This window comes from Impatiens glandulifera, chromosome 2 (assembly GCF_907164915.1).
Source record: "Impatiens glandulifera chromosome 2, dImpGla2.1, whole genome shotgun sequence".
Lineage (NCBI taxonomy): Eukaryota > Viridiplantae > Streptophyta > Magnoliopsida > Ericales > Balsaminaceae > Impatiens > Impatiens glandulifera.
The window spans coordinates 5,046,310-5,064,250 of record NC_061863.1 but is presented as its reverse complement, the minus strand read 5'-3'; the positions used below and the strand labels follow the sequence as shown (position 1 = coordinate 5,064,250).

Here is a 17,941-nt window from a genome sequence, read left to right as displayed (position 1 = left end):
ACGCTTAGCTAACATTTTTTCAGTTTTCCAGCAACAAATAATAAATTTATGCAACAATCACTCAATACCAATAATATTTTAAAATAGGTTCCAAATAGTAGTCACTTTTTTGAAATGTAATAGCAAATGAGGTGTAGTCTAGATTAATCATAATACACCATTTTTTTATATATTTATCATCTGTCAAGAACTCTATGCATTGCACTTCATACAAAGAACAAAATTTTTGAAAAAGCTTAAAATCTCACAACTCCTCCCCTATGAAGTCATACGAGGCAATCTCCATAAATAAAGTGTAGGCATAGAAAAAAATAAATAAATAAAATTATGATAAAAATGTAATTGTTTCTCTTAATTTGTTAAAAAAAATCAATTTAACTCACGATTTGCTTTTTTAATTTAAAAAAAATAATAATAATAACTTATATTCATCCATACAAAATTTTTTATATACATTTGAACTGGGATGGGATGGGCTGGGCTTACCCGGTCCTGATATCACGTGAAGAGAGAATTAACACCTTGTGCAGAATTATATTTTGTAAGTGTAAAGATTAACTTTCTAGAACTTAGTATTCTCAATTACCTTATTTTACCTCAAAAAATATTGATATTTTTATACTTAGCAACCAAAACAAATACTTAAAATATATTAATATATAATAATTTTTTTTAAAAATAAAGAATTTTTTGTTGATAATTTATTTATATTATTGTAGAGAGGATATCTAAATAGATGATGAATTATTTAAAATTATTCAAATAAATCAATAGAAACAACCATTATTTTTCTTAAAATCATGTTCTATATAGAATTTAAATGGATTTTGGATTGGATATTACCTAACTTTCTCCTTGACCGTTTATTTGAAAACAACAACCTTATCATATTACATGTGTTTTAGAGCTTGTTTGATGTGACTTTTTAGGATTTCTTTATCATCAATTACTCAATTTATTAATCAAAATAATATTACATTATTTTTATAAAATTTAAATAAATAAAAATCATTATAATAATTCAACCAATAAAAAACTTAAACAACATATATTTTTCATCAAACAACACTTTCTTCTTTGAAAACAGTCAATAAAAATCATAAATAACTCAACATCAACCAAGTTTATAGGGCTTGTTTTCTCTTATTTATTTGTCTTTTTTTATGAATTTTGTTTTAAAAAATCTTATTTAATGATTTTTTTTTATTTTTGAGGTTTTTAATTTGTTGAATTATTATAATATTATTTTTATTTAAATTTTCTAAAAATAAAGTATAATATCTTAATAAATAGATTAAGTGATTAAATAATTAAAATAATATATATTTTGACAAAAATAGAATAATCCAGACTATCAACTCTTCTCACAAAAATCAATCTATATATTATTTAATAAGAGTACGCCCCTCCGTTTTAGTCCTAAATATTAGGTGACATAGTAAGATAATGAATTTTATTTTTCAAATTAATGTTAGGGACTTAACGAATTAAATTTTGAATTTTTTTAATTAAATCTGAATAAATTATATAGCTTTTATTGGACAAGAGCTAACTAGTAATAATAAATTTTAATCCACCTCCAGTTCAGGTCCTCTGGGAAGAACCCTCTATGTACCCTCACAGGGAATAAGAAAATGGTAATAATATATATAAAAAAAAAAAAAAAAGTGTTTCACCCATGTATTTGATCATGCAAGTCCACCATGAAAAGTGGGAATTTGCATGTATGTTATAAATCAGAATCCATTAAAGTTTTTAATAAATAAAAAGTAAACTATTATATATTGGTTATTAATGATTACCTAAAAAGTTTATGACTGTTGCTGAAGTAAATTTCAAATTTCATTCCGCCAGTCAGATTCAAACTTTTACAGCCAGTTAAAAATTCATAAAGGTTCATTTTTTAAATTAAATACAAGATCATTAATTCAAATTTTTACAATCAGATTATTGTTAATATAATAATGATAAGCTAGATAACAATTTGAACTTTTTTTTAAGATTAAGACTTCTTAATTATTAATTTGGGTGTTTGGACAAAACTCATTGAGACATTATAATTCTTAAAATTAAAAGACTGTTTACTTTTTGAAAATGGTGTTTTTTTGAGACACTATAATTTTATACTTATTTCTATATAATTATATATAGGATAAATTTATTAATAACATTTCAAACAACAAAAAAAAGAAGCAACACTGCCCAAAAGAATAATAGAAATAAGAAATTAAAGGCAATGTGAAAACACAAACAAATATTAATATCAATTATAAGATTATGGATGGGACTCAAAATCAATTAACACAAAAAAAATGGAATTCCTATCACAGTTAAGCTCTTTTGAGAAATTTATTACTATTTAAACTTTTATTTTATTTTTGAGGGTTTTCAAGATTTTTTTGTAAAAACATTATTTGATAAAAAACAAACAAACAGTTTTTTGGGTTAATATATCAAAATACTCTTATATTTTATTTTTTTGGATTAATAAAGAATAATTTTAATATTCTAATAGATAAAAAAGAATGATTATACATAGATTAAGTGATAATTAAATCTTAGGTAAAAAAAAATTAAAAACCCAATGATCAAACAAGCTCTATAATCTTGAAAAATATGACTCAAAATCAATCTCAATGAGCATGAAAGAACTCAAACATAATATAATTTATTGTCACATACCATCCCTATATAAAAACAACCAAAATATCATATTTTAAATATTTAGTAAAGTAATTATATATTATTATTTTAGTTTGTGCTTTAGATAATTGAATGATATATATTAAACTTTAAGATTCATAGCTTTTGATATTAACTAGAGCCAATACAATAATCTGTATACAAACACTTTATATTCAGGATATTTGTTTAACATATACTTCATTTTAAAATATTATTTTAACAAAATTATGATCTAAGTATATGGATCCAAATGAGTTTTAATTTGAAAACATGATGATGTATCTCAACTTACAATTTAGATATAGTTTTTAATATTAAATTTTGACCATTATTAAGATTATAAATTATAATTTTTTTTTTTATATAGACTTCCTATTAACACTTTATACAAAATTTCTTAAATATTCTAATTGCTTTTTTCTTTAAAAAATTTAAAATATAAATACAATTCAAATTTTAGCATTCCCAAATAGTCTAGAAAATATTAATAATTTGATTAAATTGATTAATAATTGACTAACTTTATTAGTATAATTTTTACTATATAAAGATCATAATAATCAAATATAATTTCATAAATTCTCTCCTTAATTGCATTACTTAACTTATTACTAAAATAATTTTTATTTAAAACAAATTAAATTATTTTATCATTATATATATTAATTATACCTTTTAAGTATTTTTTTTTTATAAAAAAACAACTTTTTAAAAACTGTTATTAAATTGTTATATGAAAAATGAATAATATGATGTTAGATTAATTTAACAGAAAAAGTTCATTAGTATTATTTAGAAGATAAAAATTAACTTTGTTTTTTTTACTAATATAAATTAATTTAATTCTTACTAAAATTCAATTAAAATGGAATCATTACTGTTATTTCCTAAAGAAAAGAGAATGGATAGAAAAAAATAATTATTAAATTTATTTCTAAATATGACAAATGTTAAAATAAAAACAAAAAACCGCGTATTCAAAATTTGAAAATAAGACAAAAAAAAATAATAAGAAAAGCCGTATATTTGCTCGCTCGTGCAAGTCACGTGACACGCTTGGCTTCAAATTGATATCCCCGTTGCTTGTAAATTTGAATTTGAAAATTGGAACAAGACCGCCTTTCTTCTTCCTTCCTTCCGATCTAGGGTAAAAAACCTTCTTTTTCTCTCTCTATATCCCTCTTTCTCTCTCTCTCTACCGCTATTCATGCCCGTTAATAGGCATTTTCAGGTGGCGACGAGATACGTGCTTATCCATTCATCAAGAATTTCAATTCAATCCATTTTAATGTCATTTTACTAGCTCACGAAGATCTAGCTACATATACGACGAACGGAAACCCATAAGTTTGTTCTTCTGTCGATTCGGCTTGAGATTGAGATCGAGATCTACGCATTCATTGAAACGGGGGAGGATTTGGCTGTTAAAGTCATATCATTTCTAGTTGAGTTCAATAAAATTGTATTAGGGTTTCAAGTTCTCAATCTGCGGTTATGGATTCTGATGCTAAGGATTCGTCTCAATCTGTGACGGTAGCGGTGAATATTAGGCCACTAGTGACATCCGAGCTTCTTGTTGGCTGTACCGATTGTATATCAGTAGTTAACGGAGAACCTCAGGTGATTGATTTATTTTGTTTATTTTCTATGAGACATTTTCAGTGTACTATGTTAATTAAACCTAATGATTTATATTAAACAGGTTCAAATTGGTTCACATACGTTCACATTTGACTATGTGTTTGGTAACCGTGGGTCTCCTTCTACTCAAATATATGATCAATGTGTTGGTTCAATTGTTGAGTCACTATTTCAGGGGTATAATGGGACTGTGTTGGCGTATGGACAGGTGATGCATCTTACTGTTCTATGTAGTTGTTTCATGTTAAGTTGAACTTTGTAGATACAAGTTTTTATTTCTTCATTTCTTCTGGGTATTTATTTAGTTTACTTAACTTGTATCTAGACTGGTTCGGGGAAGACATATACTATGGGTACAAACTATAATGGAGAAGATCATGGTGCTGGAATTATCCCAAAAGTTATGCAAACAATATTTTCTAAGATAGAGACAAAGAAGAACAAAACTGAATTTCTTATTCGTGTATCATTTATTGAGGTAATGATTCACATTTGCTTAATTCAAGTATTATGTCTACTTAGTGTTGCAACAGACATTTATTCCACTTATGTGAGTATAAAAAGTGTGCTTATCATTTAATTTGTCACATTTTAGATATTTAAGGAAGAGGTGTTTGATTTGTTGGATCCAAATACACATACTCTTGCTCGTGGTGATGGAGCTAAACCTTCTGGACCTTCAAGAGCTCCAATACAAATTAGAGAAACTACAAGTGGAGGAATAACTCTAGCTGGTGTTACTGAGGCAGAGGTAAGAACAAAAGAAGAGATGGCATCGTATCTTTTGCGTGGATCTGCTGCTCGGGCTACTGGAAGCACGAATATGAACAGCCAATCGAGGTTTGTGTCTCATTGATTATGTGAAATTTTTGTTTCTTTGCCCTTCATGATGTTGATAGCACCAAAGTCATAACTTTGAATCACAAAGGATTGGAAATTTATGGGACAGTTACATCTATGTATTTAGCTATTTCTTGTACTTATTAATGTTTTAGAAAAAACAAAGAGAATATGCAAATGAAAAAAAAATCTTTACCTAATGAAAGATAATGAAGGTTCATGCTTAGAACACTAGTTTATGAAAATGTTAAACTATATCATGATGGTGCATGCTATATCTCTATGTCGGTAGGATTTTCTTTCTTCACTGTTTATTTAAACTCATGGTTGAACTTAATTTCAGTCGTTCACATGCAATCTTTACAATCTCATTGGAACAAAGAAGGACTGCTTCCTGCACGGCTGGGATTGTTCAAGATGACGATATTTTGTGTGCAAAACTTCATTTGGTAGATCTTGCTGGTTCTGAACGAGCAAAAAGGACCGGAGCTGATGGAACACGATTTCAGGAAGGTAATTTAAATTTGAAATTGTTGCAGCTTAACAAATTTTCCTTTTAGATTTGTGTATGTATCATGCTCAAGAATGTAGATGCACTGAATTGAACTTGCTTGTTGAGATGCTGTTTACATGGTACAGGTATACACATTAATAAGGGATTATTGGCCCTTGGAAACGTAATAAGTGCTTTAGGAGATGAAAAGAAAAGGAAAGAAGGAGGCCATGTTCCTTACAGGGATAGTAAGTTAACTCGATTGCTACAAGTAAGTAAACATTTTTGGTCTTTAAAATATGCTAACAAACTCTAGCTACATATGACTTGGACATCAATAACGTTGGATGCATTAACTGTCTACAATATATAATACTAGGTCAAAATAGAAATTAGGCATACCATAGAGTAACCTTTGTAACCAGAGCCTAAATGAGATATTAACTCTCTTACTCCTAAGTGCATTAAGGTAATGCACTGCACCTTTTTGTATACACTGTTCTAGTAAAACCATTCAAACTGTAAAATATTTCATTTAATTGATGGGTATAGTCAACTTTTCAGAACATTTCCTAATTTTTCACTGCTTTGAAACTCTTTTTTTCTAGCTTTTAGGATTCATCTTTTCTGCTTATTTATACTATTTTTCGTTGTCTAAATGGGTTTGTTTCTTGGCAATGGATATACTACCCCAAATTGATATTAGGAACCTATGGATTTAGATGTAGTAAATGTTACATTTCCAAATTGGAGGTCAAGGTTCAAATCATATCAGGAAAAGAATTATTGCCACTATATTGCAGAACTTGACTCTTTAGGGTTATAACTTGTGAAGAAGACCATGTTCAATAAAGCCTGATAGTAAAAGAGATATTCATCACAATTTTTTTGTTCATGAAGTACCTGATTCTCACGTATAATAACTAATTGTGAAGGTTATTGCCTTTGTACTTGTACCTTATTTGAATTCGTTTTTACAGGAATGCTTTTTTTTTATTGGATGTTAACACATAAACAATACCTTAGATTATGAACTAGGAGTTACTATACAATTTTATATTCATATCTCAAAATGAAGAAATTATGATACTGACTAGCGTGCACTTTTGTAGGATTCTCTAGGAGGTAACTGCAAGACTGTTATGATAGGTAATATGAGGCCATATATATATTTTTCAATAAATTGAGTTTCCAGTAATTGACCAATAGTTTATATCATGTAATACATAAATGCAGCTTGTGTAAGTCCTGCTGACACTAATGCGGAGGAGACGTTGAACACTCTCAAGTATGCAAATCGTGCCCGAAACATTCAGAATAAAGCCATTGTCAGTTTTGAGTCCTTACCCTTCAATTATTTTCTATTTTGGCAACATTCTTAATTTTTTTATTTCACTTGTATGTGCAGATCAATCGTGATCCAGTGACTGCTGAGATGCAAAAAATGCGTAGTCAAATCGAGCAGTTACAGACTGAGCTACTTTATTTTCAAGGAGATTCCGGAACTTCTTTTGAAGAGTTTCAGGTGCACCAAAGTTTAAAGCTGTGAAAACTCTCCATGACTTAGTTTTGGATGTCTTCTAATCTTTATATATGGCAGATGCTGAAGAAAAGAATCTCTTTGCTTGAAGCAAGTAACGCTAACTTAAAACGCGAATTTCAAGAAAGTGAAAGTGCTTGTAAACGTTATTCCCAGCTTGCTCTTGATGCTCAGGTTAAAATTTTTGTTTATGTGAATTTACTGCATATATATAATATAAAGTGTTCATTTTATCAAGTTTATTTTCTGTATTATTTTTACAGGTTGAGAAAGATAAACTCCTTATGATAATAGAATTAGCTCGCAATGGCAAACCTTGGGATGAGATTGACTCTAACTTGGATCAGGTTTGAATAAGTTTATCTTGAGTATTGATGCTATACATGTATAGACTTCTTAAGTTATAAAACCAACTTTCAGGATGTTAATCTACTAAAGAATTATGTGGGGAAGATTCATGAGTTGGAAACAGAGGTTCTACGCTTGCAGAATACAATCGATTCAAAGCAACAAAAACATAATGGAGTTGACAGTTTTGAGTTGGATGTGGACGAGATTTGCCCCAAGAGCTTTATGGATATGAACGAATTTTCATCTAATCCTGATATTAAAAGTACTGATATAGATGGTAAGCCATCATTACTCACTCACATTTCATCTTATTTGATTAGCTCTTTTTTCTCCTCCTCCATGTTAATACATAGGCTACTTCTTTTGTGACATTATCCTTTTGTGCTTTAATTATTAGAATACATTTATCATACCAGCAAATTATTTTGTGCAGTAAGTTATTGAATCTATTTAGTACATTCAGAAATTGCATGCTGGCAAAGAGGCATATCAATCATATTTAGATTCCACATTAACAATTGTGGCTGATGTTATTTTTAATTAACTAAAGCTTTGTTATACATCATTATAACTTTATAAGCACCCCTATAACATCAGTCGTTGTACACACATTTGTCAATATACGTAATGAGTATCAAAAACCCTATGTGAGTCAATGCTGAATTATTCCTTATGCATTTTTATTTTTGGACCTTTCCTAAGACAATATGATTTCACTATCAGGTGAGGCTGAATTTGAGGCCAAGGAACTTGAACATTCGTCTCTTCAGGAGAATTTGGATAGGGAACTGAAAGAGTTGGATCAAAAACTTGAACAAAAAGAGGTAATTTACTGGTTTTAGATAAAATGTATCAATATTTTGCTGCATAGTTTCCATGTGGTTCTTTTTGTTATTCCATTTTCGTTATTGATTGACATTGATAAATGATGCTCTTGTGCACGGATATAACTATGTAAATATTGCACTATTATTTTTTGTCTTGTAAATCATTAATATTTTATACGGAAAATTGTTTTAAATTGTTCAAAGAGGTTGAGATTTAATGTTGTTTTAAAGGAATTTATGTGCATTGAATTAGTATGGATGCCCAATGGTGATAATTTAAGCTGAATAGCAGAATTATGTCTTTTTATAAGGTTGTTTTATAGGAATGTATAACTATCAATTAGATTATGTCATACAATTTTACAATGTATAAGGTTAATGTTAGCATTTTTTCTGTTATCTTGCTTATATTTTTTTTAATATTCATTCCCTTTTCTTATTTATGTGATGTGATGCTGTGAAGGCTGAGATGAAACGATTTGCAAATTCTGATACTTCAGTTAAGCAGCATTATGAAAAGAAAGTACACGAACTGGAGCAAGAGAAGAGGGTTCTGCAGGTTAACTTTTTCTTTCAGTGTTAATTATAAAAGAACACACCAGACATCATGTATCCTTATATCGATCTTATTTCTTACTCTTATTCTAGAATGAAATTGACCTACTAAAGCACAGCTTTTCAAATATATCATCTAACACTGATGAAAGCGCCCAAAGATTAAAGGAGGACTATCTTCAAAAGCTGAATCTTCTTGAAGCACAGGTTAGTTTCTATAAATGAGGACAAACATTTAACTGTAATGTTTGTTACTAACTGTATCCTTTAATTCTGTAGGTTGCGGAACTGAAGAAGAAACAAGATGCTCAAGCACAACTCTTGAGGCAAAAACAAAAAAGTGATGATGCAGCAAAAAGATTACAGGATGAAATACGCAGAATAAAATCTCAAAAGGTTCTATCTTGTCATAATATTAGTTGTTTTAGAATGAAATTTTATCTGATCCTCTTTATATTGCCATATCATATTGTAGGTTCAATTACAACAGAAGATAAAGCAGGAGTCTGAGCAATTCAGGATTTGGAAGGCATCTCGTGAAAAGGAAGTTCTTCAGGTATATGTTAATCCACAAAGAATGGAACAAAACTTTTCATTTCCATCCTTTTTTCCTTTCAGAATCAAAGAAATTTACCTTATAACTCCCAAAATTCATTATTACAGCTAAAGAAAGAGGGAAGAAGGAATCAGTATGAGATGCACAAACTCTTAGCTTTGAACCAAAGACAAAAGATGGTAATTTCACGTTGCACATGAATAATTTTCATTTTACCTTAAAATTTGGTTTAAAACCATCTGGAAATGTCTGTTTTCCTTATCAGGTCCTGCAGCGAAAATCAGAAGAAGCTGCTATGGCTACTAAAAGACTGAAAGACCTGTTGGAATCTAAAAAAACTTCATCACGTGAAATTTCTGTTTAGCTAATCTTTACATATAGTAGTAATTATATTTTATTTCATATAATTTATTGAACTCGGTTGTTTTGCAGGCATGTCTATTGGCAGTGGTCCGAGTACTCAGGTAGCAATATATATCTAACTCCATCTTTGCCTTCATAATAAATTTTCTTCTGATATGAAATATTTATAATGTTGTTGTTACTTGTATCTTTGGAATTTTAAGGTGCTAATGCAGACAATTGAGCATGAACTCGAGGTTGTTGTACGTGTACATGAAGTTCGTGCTGAATACGAGCGCCAAATGGAAGAGTGAGTTACTGTTCCCATTTTCTAATGAAGTTAGCCTCTGATTTTGCAAGGGAATTTACAAAAATTATAGAATCTTTGATGCATTTAAGTTTAGACTTTTACATTCTTTATACTTGCTGCCAGTTACTTAGATTTTCTTATGATTTGAGTTGGGGCAAGTCAAGTGACATGTGAAGTCTGCAACTAGTTTCTGTATCGATTGACATTATAATTTTCTTTGGGATGGCAGGCGTGCAAGAATGGCTAAAGAGGTTGCAGAGCTGAAAGAAGCACAGAGCTTAAACCAAATAAATTTAAGGTTGGAAAGATTTCTTGCTGATCTAGTTTTCTTTAAGCAACTTCTCTCCTCTTGAAACACACCTTCATAGTTTATACTAAGAGGTGTTAGGTTAGATTCCCACTAAATGCACTTCCAATGAAAAAACTGGTCTTAAAAAAACTTAATGCGGTTGATTACACAAAGAATCTGAAAATGAAATTTGGCATATGCAGTTATTATCCTCAAGCTATGTCTCCTGGAGCAAGAAATTCGAGGATTTATGCATTGGAGAATATGCTTGCAACTTCATCTCGCACCCTTGTTTCAATGGCATCCCAGTTATCAGAAGCTGAAGAACGTGAGCGAGCTTTTAGCAGTAAGGGACGATGGAATCAAATTCGCGCACTTCCTGAAGCTAAAACTTTATTGAACCATCTCTTTGACTTGGCTTCATCCTCTAGGTAATTCTCTTGTAATTCTTTAAGAAATTACTTTAATTGTGGCTCAAGTGAATTTCTTCACAACAAAAATAATTATTTTCCATATTTCCAAATAGGTGCCTGTCAAGGGATAAAGAAGTTGATTGCAAAGAGAAAGATTGTGAAATAAGAGATCTGAAGGAGAAGATAGTTAAATTAGCAAGACAAATGGAAATGCAAAAGCTTGCCTTTATTCGGCAAGAGAAACTGCAGGTTAGCTGTTTTCTTATTTCATAGTGCAATTTGGAATTCAATTAAATTGGTAAAATAATAGCCATGATTAATTGTGTTATGTTTTCTTCATGGATAATTCACTTTAAATATACCATGGACAGATTATGGGATATAATTGCTTCTAAGATAATCCCAATTCCCAATATTCTAATTAGTTTGGATCTATATATCACAATCTTTGGATTTGCATTTTTTAATATCATCACAAATTCATTTCTCCTTGTCTATTGCTTGAGACAGAACCTGACTACGAACCAAAGCTTGAAGAGAAGTTCAATGAACTCTGAAGCCTCAACCTTGAACGAGGAAACACATATACGTGATCTACGAAAGAAGGTATCTCCACTGTGAATTTTAAGAAAAATATCTTACATACAAAAGTTAGAATGAAAAGGAAGAATATGAAATGTAGAAGCTCAACATTACTTCATTAATTATAAATTGTGAACCTGATTTACTCAACCAGTAAAACTCATATGTGTTTATATTCCTAGTAATTGGGAGCTTGTTTGATGTATAAATTATAATTAATTTGATTTTTAGAAAAGGAAAACCTATTGACAAAGTTAGTTATTTGGATTAAATAACTAAAATATCCTTTGTATTTAATATTTAAAAACGTTATAAAGTAAGAGTATTTAAGTATATTAGTTAAAATTTGAATGAGTTGATTGATGATGAGATAACCTTCATCAAACAATGCCTAAGTTTACAAACTTCATTGTTGCTTTGTTTCTCTTTTATATTAGGGAGCTCGAGCCCGCATGAATGGAAGTAGTACTGTTGAGATAGAGGACATGGATATAAGTGAAGGAGAACATTCTGATATGGACGAAGGTAGTGATTGGGAACCATTTAAAACCGAAAAACGATTAAATAAGAAACAACCCTCCAGAACTGAAAGCAATGGCAATATGGGAATTCCACTTGTTATAAGTGATTCAGAAGCCGATCCAACTCCAGATGGAACAAACTCAGAAAAACCAAATGAATCCGCAATCTGCTGTACTTGTAGCAAAAGTTCTTTATGCAAAACAGTTAGGTGTGAATGCCGTGCTAATAAGAATGGCTGTCATAGTTCTTGCAACTGTTCAGCCAACAAGTGCAAGAATAGAGATGAAGAGAATGAAAAACTCCATGAATCTTCCAATGAAGAGAAAGAGAGGGATCAAGATCTTGCTTCCCAGGGTGCAATGCTGCTTGAAAGTGCAATGAAGGATCATAAGATAACTGACATAGCTGATGCTAATGTATCGAAAAGGAAACCTTTGTCTGACATTGGAAACACAGTAAGTTTTCTTTGTTCTATGTTTACTTTTAGTATGGGATGATATATTTGGTGCATTTTCATAGAATCTTACATATTGCCCTCAATTTATATTCCAAATGGAGAATACAGATTAGGGAAACACTTTTCATCTTCATCATGACCTAAAATACTATTGTTTTATATAGTGTATAATAACCTAAGTCTATTATTCCTTTCATGCTAGTACATAGTTCTCTATTTACTCGAGACATAAATCCACTTAGGATACCTCAAATGGTAGGACCGTAGGAGTCTTTATGTAAGAGACTGAGGTCTCATATCTAATTCCCAATGAAAGCACTTTCATTGAAGACTGTCATTGAAGTGGGGTTGTGATGGTGGGATGTTCTGATAAAAACACTATTGGTGAAAAACAAATTCAATGAAAACTTGCCCTATCTGGCTAATTTAGACTTTTAGTTGGTAGTTTTAAATTTTCATTATTAATCTTGAAAAATATACCCTATATTTGATGTATTTTCACAGAATATCTGACATATAATTTGAATAGCCCTACATTTTTCTAACCTTGTATATTTGATGCATTTCTACAAATCTGACATACCCCTATAATTTATCCTATAAACTATACATTTCACATAATATCATATCCTATAAACTATACATTTCACATAATATCATATCCTGTGTAATATATATATACTCTATAATATAATAATAGGCCTCATAGAATATTTAACACATGACAGAGGTTCAGGTTCAATTCCAAATGAAAAACATAATGACATGCTCTTTGAGTTGGTAGTTTGAAATTTTCATTATTAATCTTGACTTGGTAATTTTAGGCTAAACCTTCTATGAAAAAGAAGTGGAAAAGATCATCAATTCAACTTATTCCCATGGGGCCACCTACCGAGCAAGGAAGTGCAGAAATAACAGAAAAACACGAGAGTTCTAGCAATGCACCGAACATTCCTCCTCAATTGCCTAGACCTACATCAAATGTTGTTTCAAACAGTAATAACCCTTTAAGGGTTAGGAATTCCAAACCACATGGCAATATTCCTATTAGTGGTGGTGGTAACAAGGAGGCTGACCCTCCAGCTCCAAAGAGCCCAAAGAAACAACAAAGAACCATCGATGAGAAAGAGAATCAAGGCCTGTGATGATTATTAGGTACAACTTCTATTTCTATGTCCAAATCAAGACGAGAAACTGTCTAATTTTTTTATTGTTTTTTACAGATTGATCGTTTGTAGATTTCAATTATGTTGAAGAATGATCATTGGATTAAGGTTTTCAATTGTGTAGTTTTGATGCTGATATTTTAAAACAATTGTTTCAATATGACAGTTACCTATTTTAACTGTGATGGTTAGAGTTTGTGTAATTTTATGAGCTACTCAAGAAGTTTTCTAACTGATTTTTTTGTTGGGTTCATCATAATATGACCAAACTCTTAATGACAGTTTTCAAATTAAGTCTATGGTTGATGTCTATACACCTTCAAATGAAATATAGATGCCATCCAAAGCATTTCTTTCTTTGGCCTATATTTTATAATATTCTTTACTCTTTATAAGTTTTTTCCTTTTCAAAATGAATCAAAAAAAGGATTAATTGAATAAAAATAAGTACAACATTATTTGTTATAATTTACATAAGTAAAATAAAGAATAGCCTATGTGGATCCAGTCTATCCAGACTTCTATTTTCATATTACTGCAACTCTTTTATTAAGTTAAAAAAATAGTATTTATATCAAGCAAACAAAACCATGCTTTTCTAATATGGTGTTAGGGGAGTTCAGTTGTGTTTGATTAAGTTTAGGAATTACATTTGTAAATATTAGAGAATGATATAACCCACAAAAAAATAAATTACTTTTATTTGGGTATTTTTCTTCTCATAATCAAAATCCACTAAGAAAGTTATCATTTCTCTTTCCTTTTAAACACTATACCTTATACGCTTAATTGTTTGAGTTTCTACATGAATTATGTGTTTAATTTGTGGGGATTAGTTGCTCTAAAAATAGGTTACTTAACCCAAACATTCTAAATTTTTTTTATACCTTGTACACTATATCTATATCTTAAAATCATCCTTTCTTATGACCTAACAACAAAAAATTGTGAATATCCATCCCTGCCTTCCTCAGATATTGGGTTTGAGACCGTTAGGCGATTCGAATTTGATAAAATATAAGTTTTTTTTGAAAAAGATTAACTTTTCATTTAAAGTAAAATGCATAATGCGTCTAGTGAATTACAAATGAGAGGGAGAAGAGAAACAAAAACAAAGAACAAAATGAGAAGAATAAGACTAAATGCCAATAAGATCAAAAAAATTTCAACCCGTACAAAATCCCTTTTTACGAATAGAAGAAAAAGCATGGAGCATAAAACCTTTGATTATTTCAACTCCAAAATTTTTCTATTGGAATGTTCTTCTATTCATTTTTTTCCAAATTGTCCCTCATATTATGTTATTGTATGGGCTTCCAAGCATCATTGATGTTATTATTTGCTCCCCGCCTTATTCAATTTTCCCATAAGTCAACGACGGTAAGCAACACCTCCCACTGAAAGTTAAGAATATTTTGCAGAAGAACCCACATGTCCATACTTGACAATGACAACAATCTTTCAAAGATTGTCATTCTCATTTTTAAACATCTACCACCACTTACAAAGGAGAGAAGTGTTAAAAAGAGATGTCTTTGATTCCAAGACCACCTTTAGAGATGCTAAATTTTGTAATGTCCCACTTGACCAGATGAGTGACACTTGTAGAGTTAGTGTTACCCCAGAGAAAATTCCTCATGATGGATTCAATTTTGTTTTTCATAGAGACTGGGAAAGGAAAGAAGGACATAGTAAAAATGGAGATTATGACAAAAGAGTTCTTCCCGAGAACAAGTCTGCCATCCTTGGAGAGAAGTTTTCTCTTCCAAAGAGTCAATCTGCCTCCATTTTCTCAACAATAGGGTTCTAGATGTCCTTACAACTAATATTGCCTCTAAGAGAAACCCAAGTACTTAGAAGGAAGATGACCAATTTTGATTCCCAAAATATTAACCAATGCATGTGTGTTTGGGATGTCACCAATGAAAAAAATATTTGACTTGTCTCTATTAATCTTGAGTCCCGAACACGCCTCAAAGATGATGAAGATCCTCCTAAGAACATGGAGGTTATCGAAAGTGGGCTCTGCAAGAAAAAATGTGTTATCTGCAAAAAGAAGATGAGTGATGAAGTTAGCCCATCTCGATGTTCTCAAATTTATTCCTATGAAGAGCTTTGCGGTGGCTGCTCTCTCAAAAAGTTTAGATAATCCTTCTATGGCAATAGTAAACAAAATGGGTGGAAGAGGATCCCATTATCTAAGACCCCTCGAGTTCTTAAAAAATCCGCAAACTTCACTGTTAATAATGATAGAGAACCTGGTTCAGAGATGCATGTTTTGATCCACTTTCTTAAATTTTCCCTGATGCCCATCTTTTTTAGGATAAAAAGAAGGAAGTCTCATGTTGAAAACTTTCTCGATGTCTAATTTGCAAAAGCATCCCCTATCATTTTTTCGAATGACGGAGTCAATGATCTCGTTAGCGATGAGTGAGACATCAGATAATCTGTCTTTCTTGAACAAAAACCATCTGATTATGGAAGATAAAATAGTTTATCGGTAATTCTGCTGAGGTCGGTAGGAGAATTGTGAGCCTATTTGTAATAATTTAGCCAAAATCTTGTAAAAACTAGAAACAAGGCTAATCAGTTAGCCTGAAATGTTCGAGCTCCCTCGCTCCATTAATATTTCTAATAAACACAATTAAACTTAGAGTTCTCACTTTTTCAAAAGAGACCGTCTTGTGAAAATTCTTGAACGATCTTAAGTAGTCCTATTTAATGATCTCCTAAAATTCTATGATAAATGCAATAGTATATAATCGTTGGGGCCAGGTTTTTAATTTTTATCCCCATCTCAGCCAGAAATGACTTCCCAGATTTATCTATCGTTTACTCCCGCTCAATGAAAACCCTTTTGTTCATTATAAATTAGATAAAACACAATTCTCCGAAATTAGGTCTCTCTTGCCCGCTCAGTAAAGAGATCTTCGTAGAAAGAGATAACGAAGTCTTTAATGGTTGACGAACTGGAAGTCTCGACTCGACTCGTTAGCCTTAAGAATAGTTATCTGGTTTCATTTTCTACGAGAATTTGCGATGTTATGAAAAAATCGGGTATTTGAATCCCCTACCAACTAGAGCTACATACAACGAGATCTCTGCCTAACGATTGCAAAATATTATCGTTAAGTTCTTGAATGAATATTAGTTTGTTGTTGTAATCCACCGGACCATACACAGCATTAAAGGCCCATAAATTTTCACAGAGCACATAATAATCTCTTCATCTTTGAAAAAGATCTGCATTCCAAAGGATAAGAATATAAGAAGACCTTCTTCGAGATCCGTGATGAAATTTTCCAGAATGATAATAATATCATATATATTTACAAAAGTTAATGTATGAAAACACTGAATTTTTTTTTTTTTTTTAAGTTGTTAAGTCCTATACATTCCACGAAATAATTTTGCTTATGAGAGTTTGTGGATTTGATTGTCTGTCCTTTGTGCCTCCTCACCAACACTAAAGGGCGGTGGAAGGTCGCCTGCTTCCGTTTCTAATCCCGCCACGTGTACACTGCAATTCGCACTTTCAATGTTGTTATAATTATACATACAACTTTATTCCTTGCAAACTTGGTTCATGACAATAGAGACATTGGACCCGCTAACCACTTCAGCTATGCCAACGAGATTTCCAAATTCAATCGACGGAGACTTCAAAGCCAGGATTGAAGCTCCCTCCGCCTTTGGGATGTGTGGCTTGTCGTTGATACTTTTATGATTTGAGATAGCGGTGGTAACGTGGCTTAACGGACCACCTGGCCAATAGTTTTGTGCCTCTAGACTCTGGTGGATGTTTCAAGGGTGCCGAAAAAAAAAACCTTTCTGTAACGATGATAGCAACTAGGGTGTTTTCATATTAAAAAAAAAAACCTATTAAAAAGCTTAGTTTCATATTTAATAGGGTGTTTTTAAATGCCTTTGTAGATTTTGAGAACGCCTCTGAGTAAGTACGACTGGTGGAAAGAACCTGAACGGGTGACTCGACAGACTTGTGGAGTGAACTTGATGGAACCTCAACCTAGTGGGTAGTTATGTGTGAAGGGTTGATATGTTGGTTTGTGGGGTGGGTGGACAAAGTGGGATTGGGTGGACAGTTTGGGGTTTGTCATTTGTGTTTGGAGGGTCGTGTGGGGTTATGGCGATGGATGATTGTGGCGGGTTGATGGTTGTACCACAACGACAAAGTTGGTTGGTTGTAGGTTTCTGGGCAATGGCGGGAGATTGATGGGGGGTTTGGTAGCTTGGCAGGCGACAAGGGGATGGAGGGGTAAAATGGGTTTATGTAAGGGAAGGTGAATATTGACTGAGTTGAGTAGGGATGGCTAAAGGGAGTTGGGTGTATGAGCTCTTTCTCTCTCTCTCG

At 31.4% G+C, this 17,941-nt stretch overlaps 1 protein-coding gene across 1 annotated transcript; it reads left to right on the top strand.

The window, feature by feature from the left end:
• Positions 1-3,817: 3,817 nt before the first annotated feature.
• Positions 3,818-13,840, top strand: LOC124926188 (kinesin-like protein KIN-4C). The gene is made up of 29 exons (XM_047466370.1): positions 3,818-3,832; positions 3,907-4,305; positions 4,388-4,534; positions 4,652-4,804; positions 4,922-5,166; positions 5,510-5,679; positions 5,806-5,930; positions 6,772-6,808; positions 6,896-6,987; positions 7,068-7,184; positions 7,260-7,373; positions 7,463-7,546; positions 7,620-7,827; positions 8,274-8,374; positions 8,841-8,936; positions 9,026-9,139; positions 9,212-9,328; positions 9,408-9,488; positions 9,596-9,667; positions 9,754-9,835; positions 9,921-9,952; positions 10,055-10,140; positions 10,370-10,438; positions 10,633-10,860; positions 10,956-11,091; positions 11,353-11,448; positions 11,862-12,401; positions 13,228-13,558; positions 13,627-13,840. Exons 2-28 carry the CDS (start codon positions 4,180-4,182, stop codon positions 13,546-13,548), a joined length of 3,789 nt encoding a protein of 1,262 aa, XP_047322326.1. The 5' UTR covers positions 3,818-3,832; positions 3,907-4,179; the 3' UTR covers positions 13,549-13,558; positions 13,627-13,840.
• Positions 13,841-17,941: the final 4,101 nt, after the last annotated feature.